The sequence below is a fragment of the Emys orbicularis genome, chromosome 16, assembly GCF_028017835.1.
Source record: "Emys orbicularis isolate rEmyOrb1 chromosome 16, rEmyOrb1.hap1, whole genome shotgun sequence".
Taxonomy (NCBI): domain Eukaryota; kingdom Metazoa; phylum Chordata; order Testudines; family Emydidae; genus Emys; species Emys orbicularis.
In genome coordinates, this window is record NC_088698.1 from 10006375 (window position 1) to 10021408 (window position 15034).

At 51.3% G+C, this 15034-nt stretch overlaps 1 protein-coding gene across 1 annotated transcript in view; it reads left to right on the forward strand.

Moving 5' to 3' along the window:
• The first annotated feature begins 567 nt into the window (after positions 1-567).
• The window catches only part of SRRM4 (serine/arginine repetitive matrix 4), a 212731-nt gene continuing 198264 nt past the window's right edge, over positions 568-15034 (forward strand). The window contains 3 exon segments of the mRNA XM_065417922.1: positions 568-624; positions 3397-3433; positions 3436-3496. Coding sequence (XP_065273994.1) covers positions 568-624; positions 3397-3433; positions 3436-3496 — 155 coding nt within the window.

The window sequence follows — 15034 nt, forward strand, 5'->3', positions numbered from 1 at the left end:
GAAAATTGGGGCCTGGTTGTGAGCATTAAGCACTTGAAAATCTGGCTCTGAGGTCTTGTGAAACCGGAGTATAAAGGCAGAACACGGAGGTGCAGCTTAGGAACCCAGGCTTGCAACCTGAGCATTCCTGTCGTCTTTACCTTTGGAAAGATGCTTCCTACAAAGGAAAAGGATTTCAGCACATGGAACGTTGACTAAGAGGGGAAACTCCAGCTGAAATGGACCCGATTAACATAACCCTATGAAATAATAGAACGAGTTAAAGACAAGAGTATCTTCAACTGACTGGTGGCAATAGTTAAATGCCTGTGGCTGGGAGACGTGGCTCGATCACTTGGTTGCGTTAAGTCAGTATCCAGTGTAGTTCTGCTCCCTTGCAACCAGGATGCCCAAGTGTAAATGAGCAGAAATTGGCTCTTTGTTTGTATGGTTAAATGCCACAACTGGAATAGACGCTACTTTTCACCAAGGGAGGTTGTGACAGAAATTCTCTGCCCTTCCACCCCTCTTTCCAGGCCTTCTGGTCCCAGCTATGCTTAGTCCCCCTCTCCATGGGCCACTGTGAACATGTCTGATGGGAATTCCTTGAGTGCTGAACTTCTCACTGTGTTCCATCTCCCTCAGGTACTTTACCTGGGCACCTCCCAACCTGTAATGCATTTACCTTCACCGCATCCCTGGGAGGCGAGGGGGCACAGAAAGACTAAGTGACTTGCCCAAGGTCACACAGCAGGGCTGTGGAAGAGGAGGAATTTGAAGCCAGGCCTCCCAAATCTTAGGCAGAAGCCCTACCGCTGGACCATCCTTCTTCACTCAGCCATGCCTGCAGTTTAGTACTTCTCCATACATTACCCTGGGGATCCCTAAGCTGTGTTGCTTTGGTTACCCTGAGGAATACATGTCGTTTTTTGTTTTTTTTTTTGTTTTTTTTAAACTGGTGGCCGTTCTTTTCCCCCGTGAATTCAGACACCCCATTTCAATGTGCAGGCAAGGCTGCAGCTTCATGAATTATCCATAACAAGTGAAATGGCAGACAAGGCCCGGATGTTTGCAACCCTTACTCACACTGAGTAATCCCACTGGTTTCAATGGGGCTCCTTCTGTGAGTAAGTGCTACTTGCTGTGAGCAAGGAGAGCAGAGTACGGCACTTTGCAATTAGGTACTCCCCGTTGTGTGTATTGCCTCCACCATGAAACCAGGGCGTTGGCAGCTCAGAATCTCATCACAGGAGGTTGCGCTCAGGAAGCATCATGGAAGATAGTGCTGGCCTCAAACACAACCCCTTCCACGATCTCTGAATTACTGGTGGGTGAGGCTCCTTGCTCCAAAGCTTCTCTGCAGAGCGGAGCCCAGCACACAGGTCGCAGATGCTGATGTTTGGGGTGGGTGCAGGAGAACACTGTTAGTGCTGAATGCCGGGTAGCTAGCAGCAGGAGGAAGTGGGAAACGGTGCATTACAAGGGCTAGATCCTGCTTACCGTCTGCCCACAGGTAGCCCCATTCCACCCTCTGCCTGTACCTCGCTCAATCGCTCTGGGAAACAACCCCCCCAGTTTAGTGACGGGATTGGTACGGCAAAGGAAGCAGCAGTACAAACTTCCCCAGTGCTGCCCTCAAGGAGAACACTGCTCTAGGAACTGCCGTGAGACCTGCTAGGTGGCCAACAACAGCCATTGGGTGGGTATCACTATCTCTGGGCCCAGACTTAACCCTGCAGTCACCAGCTAATGGCAGAGCTCTGGAGCCCATTATGCATCTCCTGAGTCATTAAGTACCACTCCCTCCGCAACGCAGAACAACAACTGAGCGCTGCTTCCTCCTCTCTCAAGCTCCTTTGCTGGGTAGTGTTGGTTCTAAATGGTGATCACCAGGGTTGCTGCTCTGAGTGAGTTTTCCCTCCAAAGTCATTGGGTTTTGTGATGCTACACTGGGATTTTCAGCCATCGCTAAAAATCATGCTGTGTTGCACCCTGGAGATGGCTCTCCCTAGAGTCCCTGGTGCAGGATGCAGGGGGAAGTTGGCGTTTTGTTGTGTAGAAGATTCCAAGAGACGCTACTGATTTGCTGTTGGAAGCTGCACTGTGGTACAGTATTATTCTGCCTACCTAAAATAAATTCCACATGCAGTTGCAGCTATCTTTTCCTGTACTAACTGCTGAGTAGTGTCTGCTGCACACTGGTTAAAAATGGTCAGGTTAAACCCCAGAGGTGGCTGCATTACAACAGCAGGAGGTGCAATTCCTTTCTGCTACTCTACCCATCCTTTAGAATGGAAGGATTTATAAGAGGAAGGATGGTCTCATGGCTAAGGCACTGCACTGGGTTATACTGAAGCTGGGGTTTCTTCCTAGCTCTGTCACAACCTTTCTGTGTTACCATGGTCTGATCCCTTAATGTCTCCGTGCCTCAGTTTTCCCAGCTGTAAAATGGAGAGAATAATGTGCCCGTAGTGCATGTGAGGTGCCTGTGTTAAGAGTGGATGTAAAAAGCTGCATTGTACAATAACCAGAAGTTTTATTGGTCCTACCAAACCTGATCCGTGCTACGTATTCGCGAGTGCCATCTACTGGTAATGAATCTGTTAACTGTCTTCGTACAGGGAGACCTCTCCCATTCATAGAGCACTCCTGTAACAGTCCTAAGGGGCCAGTTGGGTGTCACTTTGGTAAGGGGGAATCCGTGTCTGATGTAGAGCTCAGCACCAGCCCCATCTCAACCCTCCCCTCCCTGACACCGGGTGTGACTTGGAGGAGTGCTCAGAGCATGACCAGAGCACACTGAGCGCCTGCTGGTGTAACAGCCCCTGAGACGGTGTAAGTTAGAGCAGCCTTAAGGCTGATCTAATCATTCTGGGGTTAGAACCATGGAAAAGCAGCTCCAGGATTGGGGAGCTACAGAAAGCTGCAGCCAGTCCTTACTGGGAGCCACTGTGGTGTGGGCCCTCAGAGTTGGTCTCCTCCAGGTTTAATATTTGAAAGCAAGTGGGTGTGTGCACCTGATAGTTCCAGCGAGGAACAGGTCCCTGTGCCAAGCAGAGTGGAAAGCCAAGCGTGCCCCTGAAGCACAATGCATTCCTCCATTCTGAGCTGGGCAGTGGGGCCGTGCTGCTCGCTGGCTCACGCAGGAGCCCGGTGGTTCTGCCTCTCAGGTTTCTTCTGTACGTTCCTTTCCTGTGTCTCGCTGCACCAGGCTTTCCTTTGGGAATGATGGGGGTGAATTCTCACGCTCCTGACAGTGAGAGACGGGCAGCTCTGGCTAGAGCCAGTATGCTGAACGGGTGTGCTCTCTTGCCAGCACCTCAGGCCTGACCCGCCTTAACTCCTAGCCAAGCACCAGCCTCCGATGCAGCTTTATGGCAGTGTGTAACCCCTCTTCTCTTGCTCTCCCTTTCACAGCTCTCACCAATCCTACGTCACCCGGCTGTGTCTCTGCCTTAGTCCTGGTGAGTCGCAAACATCTCCTGCTACTCCACTTCGGAGCTTCTCCTGAGCTCAGGTACGTCCTTACCACACTGGTGTTGATGCTTGGCTGCTGCTGCTGTGATGTGTAGGCACTCCTCTGGTCCTTATCACCCCTGGACACCCCTGGCTGAGACCCTGGAACTCGCTTCACTTGTGACTTTTTTATTTAATCCACTCTGCCATCTAGCCTCCCAGCAGCACGCTGTTCTGATCCCCTAGAGCTCGTGCCCTCAGAGAGGCCAGAGACCCCCTTGTCCCTGCTGGCTTGGCATTCAGGGAGATGAACAGCAGCTGATTTTATTTGAGTGTCACATGGCGCAATGAGCCTTGAAGAGCAGGATCTCGGAAATCTCTCATCTACTCTACCCATGGAATGGGGGGAGAGAGAGAGCCTGTGCACTCCATCTCCTCCCCTCCCCTCTCCAGGGAAATATTGCTTAATTAATGAACCCTCCTTAGCCGGGATTCCAGAAGTTACTTGTGCCAATCTATGGAGGAGCCTGATTCCGCCCTGCCCTCCCCAAATGTATGTGTGTGTGTTTGCTGAATATATGCAGGTGAGTTTGAAAGGGGCAGCACTGCCTTCCCTCTGGCAGGAAGAGACCTACCTCTTTAGATCTCTCGAGTCTCCAGAAACCAAGAGACAAATCTGCAAGAGAATAATACATGTTGGCGATGGTGCTGGGTCCGTGTCTGCCTGGCAGGGGCTGTGATCATGCTCGATTGTTTCCATCCCACGCAGGCACTGATCACTGGAAGAACATTCTCTTCCTCCTGAGCCGACCCCTGGAGGCCATGTCCTCTTCCCCTCCCCAGCGAGCCAGGCTCATCTCACGAAACGCAGAGCGCGCGGCTTTATTTTGACAGCGAGCGGAGTCTGCCCTGCAGTGGAAACCGGCAGGGCCGCCTGATTGCTGGCAGGAGACAGTCATTACAAGGCAGGTTAAAAGCATGTGACGCCAGGACTCTGGATAAGTGAGGGAGCCCAGGCTTTGTCAGAACATAGCAATGCCTCCAGTTCAAATCGGGAAGCTTTTTAAATAGAAAGAGCTTTTGTGGTAGAAGCCTATTTAATGCTTAAAGCGACACTGTTGAGTGCCTTTATATTACAGCAGTTTTCTTCCTCTCCATTATACATAATAGGCTTTTAGAACATGCCACTTCTTTCCCTTCACTTATTCCTTAGCCGCTTGGCCAGCATTGATTTCTTTCTGCTGCTGCTTGCTGTCTTTCACTTCCCCGCTGTTCGAAGCCTCATTGGATGTTCACCAAAGGAAACATGAGCAAGGGGAGGCAGTGTGGGAACAGGCTGGCTCGAAGGGTCCATTCAGCACGGGATAGATTCTGTGGAGGCCCAGCCTGGCTCTGGGAGTAAAGGCTACATCATTTTGCATCCTTTAAACTCTGGGCTTGCATGGCTGCTGGTGCTACTTAGAGCAGTCCCAGGGGCTGTTTAAGTTAGTGGCTTACTCCCCTTACTTCCTCACATCCCTGACACCTCCGGGACTCAGCCAGACCTACGCCTTTGGGACAACCCCTTCTGATGGGGGATATTCCCAGAAGTCAGTTCTACTGAGTGTGAGGATAGAATCGGCTACTCTAAGCCCTGAAGCTTGCAAAATTTCCTCTGCTTTGACTGCTCTATAATGAGCAGGCATTGTAAAGAATTGAAGCCAAGATGAACTGAGTGATGAGAGATGGGGTGTGTGTGTGTGTGTGTGTGAGTGAGAGAGAGAAAAGTGGGAGCTGTGTCCATTAAGATACATAGGTGAGAAAAGGTTAAATGATTTTCATTAACTATCCCAGATTTTTCTATGGATTCATTTCAAATCCGTTACTTAGGCCAAAGAAAGCAGAATCAAAGCTTTTTCTGCATCTACAAGTTTTATTAACCAGATAAAACAATAGTCAGAGAAATAAAAAGTTACAGAAAGGGAAAATAAATAGGGACACAATGGGTAAAGAGAACTGGATATGTGGAATTTATCAAATTTAGTGATCAAATTCAGTGAATGCAATGCATAGTAATCAAGGTGCTATAATCTCACTTAATTCTATTCTAGGAAGACCATTTCTGTCCATATCTGGATCCTTAATAAAAACCCTTTTAAAGGTTAGTCAAGTTTATACCAACCAGTCACTGTGATCATCAGTGGCAGGTATCAACGTTAATTCTAAAAGCAAAAATCCAGATAACTGAAACCAGTATTTTGTTATGTCACATGATTTTCCCAGGTATTAAAATGAACCATAGTCAGGTTTTAACACACAAATACATGTCCACATCATGTAATCCTGAGCCAGGCACATAAAATGCATGATCCCATTGAATTCAGCGAGAGTCTTTCCATGACTTCAGTGAACATTGGATTCAGCCCTGAATTAATTTAAAACTACTTTAGAAATTCACCTAGTAAGTAGAACAGGGAATTTGTTAATTATCCTTTATTCTCTGACTTTGCTCTTATGTTTTAACCACAATCAGAACCAGGCAAACTCTAGCACTTTCCTCTAAAATCACTGAGGCACATTGATATTTTTCCCTTAGCTGATTTGGTACCGTCTCAGATCATGAGCAGATCTTCTATGCTGCCTGGGATAGGTCTCTTACCTTTCCCCCTGTATACAGGCGCCAGCTCTCTGTTTAAGCAGTGATGAACTGGGCTCACTTAATGTAGCGAGATTTTGCACATTGCATGAGATGAATTTTCAGGTCTGAGCACTTACTGATTTAAAAAAATGTTTCTAGGTGCCTACTGTGCTGTGGAATTAGTTCTCTGCACACACTTCCCAACACAGGTAAGTAGCTATAGTGCTTTAGCCGTGGATATCTTTCTGTAACAGATTCTATTCCCCTGACCTGGCAGCATAAAGAGGCCAGGAGAGGACTCCCTCAACAGAGATGCAGTGTAGAGCTGGGACAAGAGACACTGGGCTGATCCTCTCTCCCGCCCCAGTGTAGGGAGTGGGAGGGTGTGTGTCAGAAGTTGTGGGAGGGAAGCTATGGGATGGAGCGTTCTGGAGGATTCACAGGCAGCTCTTGGGAAGATGCCATATATTAGAGCAGAAAGGGACTGTGCTAATCTATCATGGGGCCACAAGTTACTGGGAGCAGCTGGAATCCTGAGAGCACCTCTGCCCCCACTCCCCGTTGTGCTTTGCCTCCTGGAGATGCTCCACAGAATTTCAGCCTTTAAGAGAAATAGCTATTGACATCTATCAGCTCACTTCTTAAATGACATTGGGCCTCTCCTAGCCAGCCGTGTCTTTAACTAGCATGGGAGGTGAGCGAGGGCTCGGCCTTGTGTCGCTCCGAAAGAATCACTGTTGCTTTAAAGCCTCCAGTGCAAAGAGCAGCAAACACGCTGTCCCTTTAAATGAGAGCAGTACTCCCTGCCGTACTGCAGCATGGCTAACTCCAAGTGCTCAAAAATCACCAGGTTATTTGAATGCTGGGCTAGGTTTCTATTTGCCTTCTGGTTTGGGAGCTGTTAAGGTCACGTTTTCAAGCTTGTCTCAGCATCCACTGGGGCTAGAAACTTACTTAATGAAAGCTGGGACTCTCACATAGTCGCATGACTCCAGGAGCCGGGACTTTAAGAAAACCTCCAAATATCATAAGACTTGGTCACACAAGCCAGTGGCCTGTGTTTCTGGATCTCTCACCGTAACCAGAGACACCTCTGCCCAAAGCCAAGGAGGGACTGAGACAAGCTGTCTTTACTTTATTAGCCACTAATTGCTTTTAATGCAGCTGATTTGTGATATTGACGTGATCAGAGGCTGATAGTTGCTGGCTAGAGGAAGCAATGAATGCAGGGGAAAGCTGCAGTCCCTGGAGCTGATCCCCTTCATAGGTGTTCTAATAATTTTGGGGCAACATTGTATTTTATAGACAATGTTTCAATGCAGACGCCTTTACAGCGGGGGTGGCCAACCTGAGCCGGAGCCAGAATTTACCAATGTACATTGGCAAAGAGCCACAGTAAAACGTCAGCAGCCCCCCATCAGCTCCCCTCTCCCCCGCTCCCAGTGCCTCCAGCCCACTGGCAGCCCTGCCAATCAGCACCTCCCCCTCCCTCCCGATCAGCTGATTCGTGGGGTGCAGGAGGCTCTGGGGGAGAGGGGGAGGAGCGAGGGTGTGGCAGGCTCAGGAGAGGGGGCGGGAAGGGGTGGAGTGGGGGCAGAGCCAGGGGTTGAGCAGTGAGCACCCCCCGGCACATTGGAAAGTTGGCGCTTGTAGCTCCAGCCCTGGAGTCGGTGCCTATACAAGGAGCCGCATGTTAACATCTGAAGAGCCGCATGTGGCTCCGCAGCCCCAGGTTGGCCACCCCTGCTTTACAGACTCTGTAGGCTGGATAACTAGTGTAAAAAGCAGGAGCTCCTCTGATTTTATACCAGTTGAGGATTGGGCCAGGTGTGTGTGTTTGTTCTTCCCCTGGAAAGCATCCCCTTCTCTTTCCCTTTCCTGCATCAACCTCCCACCCCCTCAGTCAGCTACCTTTGACCTTTAATAAGCACCATTTTTGTAAAAGAAATGGTTGAGAGTTATTGCTGAGTGGCCCCCGGGCACTGGCTACCTACCAAGCCTGTGCTGTACAGCAGCTTGTAAGGGAAAATTACAGGTTGATCTACATTCCCCCATCGCCACGCTCGGCTTCAGAGCTTTAGAGACGAAAGGCAGAAAAGAACATGTCCTCTCTCCATGCGCTCATTCAATCCTTCCCCTTTTCCAAGGCTGAGGATCAGTGCTCTCACTTATCTGTTGCTATCCCCTTTCATCTCCCGGTACCTAAACACCAGGGCAGGGCAGCTTTTGCAGATGAGGAGAGGAAGCCCTTTTGTTCTTGCAGAATGGAAAAAGCCGTTGGCATGTGCAAGAGCGCCGGCTGAATCCTGGCTCTGTTACAGCATGAGCGCAGCTTTCTTTGCTGGGAAGATCGAGTGAATGAAGAGCAAACAGAAAACCAGGTGGGAAAGCGTGTGCTTGTACCACCGGGGCTACAGTGCGCTGGCGCCTTCCACTGCTTCACCCCCACGCTCATGCCAGCTGGATGCTGCCTGCCATTCACAGTACCCATGAGTGTCTTCGTGAGACGGGCTGCACCGCTGGCATCCGGGTCTAGGCAGGGCCATTGCGGAAAGAGACGGTGATGCTAGTCCGTGACAGTAAGGCACAAAATGTGCTGCCCTTCTAAAGCTGCAGGGAGCAGGAATTTTTCGCATCTGCAATTGCTGCTGTTTCCCTACAGAAACCTGCCTGCCCCACACGCCATTTCCCTGATGCCCAGGGTGGAGCGAACCAGCTATTACTGCCAGCAGCAAGGGCTCAGCCTCTCCCCTCCGGGCTCTAATGCCTGCTGACACAAGAAGCCCCCTCCCCCGTCACAGTTCTGTATTGGATTTCCAGGGTTGTTTACTGCAGGTTGTGTTTTAACCATCTTGGCAATGCCCCAAGTGCTGGCACAGGGGATTAAATACGGACTATTTGTTAGGTTTCTCTAGACGTGCTTTCAGTCAGAATGACCTTAATTTAAGAGACTAACAAATTAACTAAAGAGCTGTAGTCTCTGAGAGAGCACCGTGTGTGTCTCCTCTGTAACAGTCTGCATGAACTGGACACACAGTGGCTGCCAGTCTCCGCAGACAGCAGAATGAATTAAAGGTACAATACTCAGAAAACAGTGTCTCTGGTGCTTTGCTACATGCATCCAAATACTATATGCTTTGAATGCATCAGGAGTCCTAATGATCCTCCCAGGGATTATTGCCTCCTTCCCTTTAAGTTCTACCCTCTTACAAGATTTTTCATCACAGCCTAGGAGGACGAAAAGGAAGTTCTCGTGGGCTCTGAATGTGAATGACAGCCGTGGCTTTAAATGAATGTGCCTCTTCCTTCTTGCCAGGTGCAGTGGCGTGCCTCCTCTCCTCTCTAACGTTCCCAGGCCAGCGCACAAGCCTTGCGGCCAGCCTCTCTTGGACCGTGCGCCTCGTTTCTGGTTTTAATGGATCGATGTTCCCAGGCATCAGCGCCAATCCTCAGCAAGGCTGATTAAGTCTGGGCCCTCGAAGCTTACCCCAGGAATGTGATCGATTGGGGTGCCCTGACTTGTGATATATACACCCAGCCTTTCAAGAGCCTCTGCAGCCTTCAAGGTAGACTGCACTTCTGCATTTGAGCCTCGTCACTTATTTATCACCAGGCTCGCTGGGGGGGGGGGGGGACTCGCTGCCTTCCTATTTCCCAGGTGTTTGCACATCCCTGAGGCCACCTGCTCAAGACATTGAACTGTCTCGCTGCATGAAGCAATCTCTCGTCACCACCCAGTAACCATCCACCAGCCTGGCAGCTCTTCATTTATTCCCCTCCTTCCTCGGCAGCGGGCAGCTTGCTGTCGCCTCTTCTCCTTTCCCTGGCACATCCCCTGCTGCAGGGGAGGAGGCGTTTTATCGGCAGCAATCTGATTTGTACCCTTCAGCAAAGGATCTCAAAGCGCACTCAAGGAACTGATCCTCACAGCAACCAAGAGCCAGAAGTTTGAGCTACGTTTTCCAAGGGTCGCACAGACCATCGTGAGGGGCGGAGGGGGGTTTTGCACATTTTGATTCTGTCGCCTTGTGGCGTGCTGCCTGAACTGGTAAACAGAGGCCCCGAGAAAATGACTTCAACTCAGTGGGGGAGGGGATGTAGAATTATTTGAATTGACCAGTTCTCATTAATGAGCTATTCAAATGCGGGCCGGATACTCCTTGCACTTAATCCAGTGTAAATGAGGATCAGCTCCATGGAGATTGGTGCATTTACACCAGCGTGCGCAACTTCTGTTTAGATAGTAAGCTCTTCAGGGCAGGGACTGTCTCTTATTATGTATGTGTGCACAGCACCTGAGCATGATGGGTCGCTGATCTCAGTTGGGGCCTCTAATGATGACAAATGTGGGAAGTGGTATTAAATCTTGTGCTTCGGGGTTTAAGCCAGTCTCTAACTATGAGACACCAGGATGAGACCGATGGGGGCGGGGGGAAGGAGATCATCCCTCATCTGCTACTGCAGGGTTCTTACACCTTCCTCAGAAGCATCTGCCACTGTCAGAGACAGGACCCTGGACTAGATGGACCTCAGGTCTGAGACAGTCTGGTGGCTCTTATCTTCCGAAGTGCTACGGTGGTAGAGACAGGATGGCTGAGTGGCCTGGGCTGTAACCTGCAAGTTGGGAGACCTGGGGTCAAGTTCCTGCTCTGCCACAGACGTCCTGTGTGACCTTGGGTGAGTCACTTAGCCTCTCGGCCTCCCTTCCCCACCCAGGGGCTTGGGGAGTATCTGAGCGCTCCACAGCCTCGTGTATTTATCCTGTGGCAACTGGGGGCCTTTTCAGTAAGTGTCTTGGATAGCAAGATGGCTAATGCAAGTAACAATAGTGAGCGGAGAACCAAGCCTAGGATGGCCAAGCCCTTCCCCTCCATTCTCTCTTTCCTCCCCTTAATGGCAGCACGGTGACCTGTAAGCCTGAGAGCTCTTGCTCTCCCTGACCAGAAGGGGTCACCAGTCTGACACCAACTCTCCTTCCCCACTGGTGGAGCTTGCTGGGCTGAATGTCAGTGCAGCGGTGTTTGCCCCCGAAGTAGCCAAGAGGAGAGCTTGGTCTGTTCTGGGCCTGATCCTTCTCTCTTGCTCATCCGTGACAAAGCTCCTCTTGACCTCAGTGGGAGCAGGATCTGCCGCTGTGTCTGCAGAGCTCTCAGCTGCAGGGAGAGGACTCAGGACGACCACCCAGCCGTGCAGCTGCTGGCCCAGCAGCGCCTGTTCCTCGCCATGTATTTAAATAGAACAAGTGGGGTGGGTCCCGCAGAGAGGACAGATGGAGCCTTCACTTTCACTGTCTGACTGCATTAGAAATCCGTTCGCCTGGGACAATGGCAGAGAAATCCTGGACCAGAGCTCTCTCCAGCCAGGAACGGAGTCTGAGCTTGACTGACAGCTGTTAACCAAGGCACAACTTGATCTGTTCTTTGTGTGTGCTATGTAAGGCCACTGCCCCGTTGTCCTGCAAATCTTACCTCAATGATAGCTTCTGTTGTGAGGCCTACAGCTAACTGGTCAACCTCAGGAAAGTCTCTGCCCCTTTGTGCCTCAGTTTCCTGATCTATAAAATGGGGGGTAGTAAGACTGACCTTGTAAAGCACGTAGGATCTACTGAGGAAACGCACTGGATAAGAGCTCTAGGTGGTGGCGTTATTGGCGAGGTTGAGGGGCAGATGGGCAAAGCTGGTGAATGTTTCTCGGACCAGAAAAGGAGTATAATGTAAATTATGACTGTGTCTTCGTCGTCGTTCCCCCCCCCCCCCCCCGACAGCAGACTCTTCGGGGTGTTGCTCTGTGAGTTTGGACAGAATCTGAAGCAGGTGGGCACTATTGGCTTACAAGCTGTTTTGTGGGCTGTTTCCAAGCTGCCTAAGGGAGTTAGACACTTCAAAACCCACAGATTCTCCCTGCGTATTGAGTCCCTCACTCCCTTGGGCCTCTTTGGAAATTCCAGCCTTCCTCGCTGAGCTGGGGCAGCAGTTTGTCTTCCAGCCTAGGCCGGGGGGGAACTGGCCAGAGCCCTGTGGTTCTGTTCCTGTCCCACTCTGATCTCGGCCTTTCACAGTGTGCTCACTCACCTGTTGCAAGTTCTACAGGGGACTGTCACTAGACGATAGAAGTGCTAACGATTTTATTTTTCCCAGTGAAATCAGATATTCTTTCTGGAAGCCACTGAGCAACTCCGCCCCCCCCCCCCCCCCCCGAGAGATCCCTTTTGCAATCGCCTTCTGGGAGCAACGTTAAATCAAGATCCCGACAGTCCATGGTCATGATAGTTCCCCTGGTGCGTCTCAGCAGCGCGGGAGTGTAAATCCTGATGTCCTGCCCATCTTCCAGCGTGGGTCGCTCCACTCCGCCGGTTTCAAACTCTCCCTCCAGTCTGGTCTGGAAGTGGCAGTGATGGTGCAGCGTGGCTTGGAGGGGCCTGCATTTCATGAGGCAGGGATGGGACTCCCCTCTTTGCAAAGCTCTCTGAGATCCTATGGGGCAGAAGGTGCTCTAGAAACCTCAGGGAGTGTTATCACAGAGGGCAAGAACCACTGCCTTGGCTATGTCGTCTCATGAGAGCTAGAGCAACAGGCAGGTTCAGGGGTAGGGAGTGGGGCTTGATCCACTGATGCTGGTGCAGGGCCTGAGGCAATTCACCTCCCTGCTCTCAGGGCTGGTTCAGCACTTGCTGTGGGGTAGAACCGCTTCAGAGGCTGCCCCAGTGTATGCCCCAGCAGCCCAAACACCCCAGTCATGCCCCCTGTCCCTGACAGGGTCCAGGTCTGTTCCTTAAAGTGGGGGTGTTTGCAAGGAGAGGGGAGTGATGCAGAGCTGGCCACACCACTTCTGTGCCTGCAGCAGAGGCCCTCTAGCTAGGGTGTGTGTGTGTGTGTGTGTGTGTGTGTGCTTTACAGGTTCTTAGGCAGTGCAAAGATACCCAGCCTAGGGGTGAAATTCCCGCTCCTGGGAGTCTACATCCCCTTCCCCAAGGCCCCCTGAAAAGAACTCTGTTCTCGATGGCCAACATCACCCCACATCCCTTCACCAACCCCAGGAAGCAGCTGAAGCAGATTCTGCCCTGTGCCCCATGCACACAGCTCCCACAGCCTCTCACAGGCCCTGCGTGGGCCTGTTCAGAAGCAGAATCGGGCCCTCTTGGAAAATAAGGCTGTTTGGCTCTCGGTCCGTGGGTAGCCTGGCTCAGCTGAAGAGCCTTCAAGGTGACAAGCTGCTCTTCCCTCTGCCGGGCTGGCAGTCAGGCAGGTGAAGTGTCAGGACTGATTAGGCCATATGGTGGTGTGTAATCTCCTGACAGAGAGCATGAGGACTGTTAAAAGAGCAATGTACAGCCCCCCTCTGTACCTGGGAACATCAGCACAGGGAAATGCCTGGTCTGATCAGCATCTTCTGCTCTCCCAAGGGCCGTCTGGCAGCGGGTTATTGAAGGGCTGTGAGAGAACCTGGAGGAGTGCCTGGAGCACGTCCGAGAATGACCTGTGCCCAGAAGTTGCTGCACTGTACCATCCTGCTAGGAGCTGGGCTGGGTCACACCCCCCCCACCACGCACCCCCTGATTCTGGGGAGAAGCAGCCACTGGCTCAGATGCTGACTCTGAAGCTGTGAGAAAAGCACAATAACCTTTGCAAACTCTCCTGCGGGTGGGCTGAAGTGGAATATTCCCATTTGCCTCATGATTCCTCACCAGTGGAAATAGCCCACCCCAGCAGATTTTCCCATGTCAGCCCAAGCCCCCCCCCCCCCAAACAATGTCACTGGAAAGCTGAGTGGCTCCCTCCTGTTCCTCTTCAGCCATGTGCGCTCCAAACAGTAGCCGCCGTTGCAAATGGCAGCTGGGTTGGGTTTGCCAGGTGCTCAGGCAGCCCCCATGATGGGGGGGGGGCATATACTCCAAAGAGCGCAGCTCTCTGGCAAGAGCCTGCTGAGGGCCAGTTTTCTCAAGGGCTCGGCTCCCAAAGCGCTGCGCTTCTTTGAAAATCTGGCACCCTGGGGCCACCGTGTGTTGGCAGTTTCTTAGAGGTGCAATGGGAAAAGAACAGCTTGTTTATCCTAGGGGCTGGCCCTTCCAGGGCTGGGTTGAAGCACAGCAGTGGGCCGGGGACCCTTCTGGAGTTGTACCTGCTGTAGATCAGCAGCACCTTCTGTTCCCAGGGTGGTCAGTCCAGCACTTCTCACTAGCACTAATTTCATGTGTTTAAAAAAGAAAAAGAAAAAAGTTTGATCCAAACACCTCCCCCTCCCCGCCCCGTATTCTGTGACTTGGGCATTTGTCTGAACCGCTATCAAGGCTACAAAGCCGAATTTCCAGAGGGTGGCTGCAGAGGGATTGTTGCCTACTAACGAACCGATATCTGATCCCAGCTAGAGCTGTGTGCACTAAATCCGTGGGCATTGAGGGAGGGGATGGGGTACTTCAGCCTTACTGGGGATGTCAGTACAACTAGTGAGCCTTTCCTTGAGGGTATTGCTTACATGGGGAGTGAGTGGGCCCCGCCCAGGGGGTGGAGCTTATATATTGCATGACATCCTATTAGGGATGGAGTATGGGCCCCTCCCTGGGGGTGGAGTTTACATGGGGAGTGAGCCCCTTGCTGGGGCAGGCAGGGGATGGATGCAGATCAAAGGGCGTGTTCTTTCTTCCAGAAAAAAGTTGAATTCCTCACATGAAAATAAGTGCCAGAAGCATTTTTTCTTGACATCTGCTAAACTGTGCAACTTTTGACAAAGGACACCCATGTAAATAAAACTTGCTAGGCTGAGGGTAAAGAGGGTCATTTGTCGGGCTCCAAGAATAAAAGCAAGTTCAGGGTTATTGGGCTAGATTCATAGCTGGTGTCGATTGCTATAGCTCCACTCACTTCAGCTCACACCAGCTGAGGGTCATAAGAACAGAAGAATGGCCATACTGGGTCAGACCAAAGGCCCATCTAGCCCAGTATCCTGTCTTCCGACAGTGGCCAGTGCCAGGTGCCCCAGAAGGAA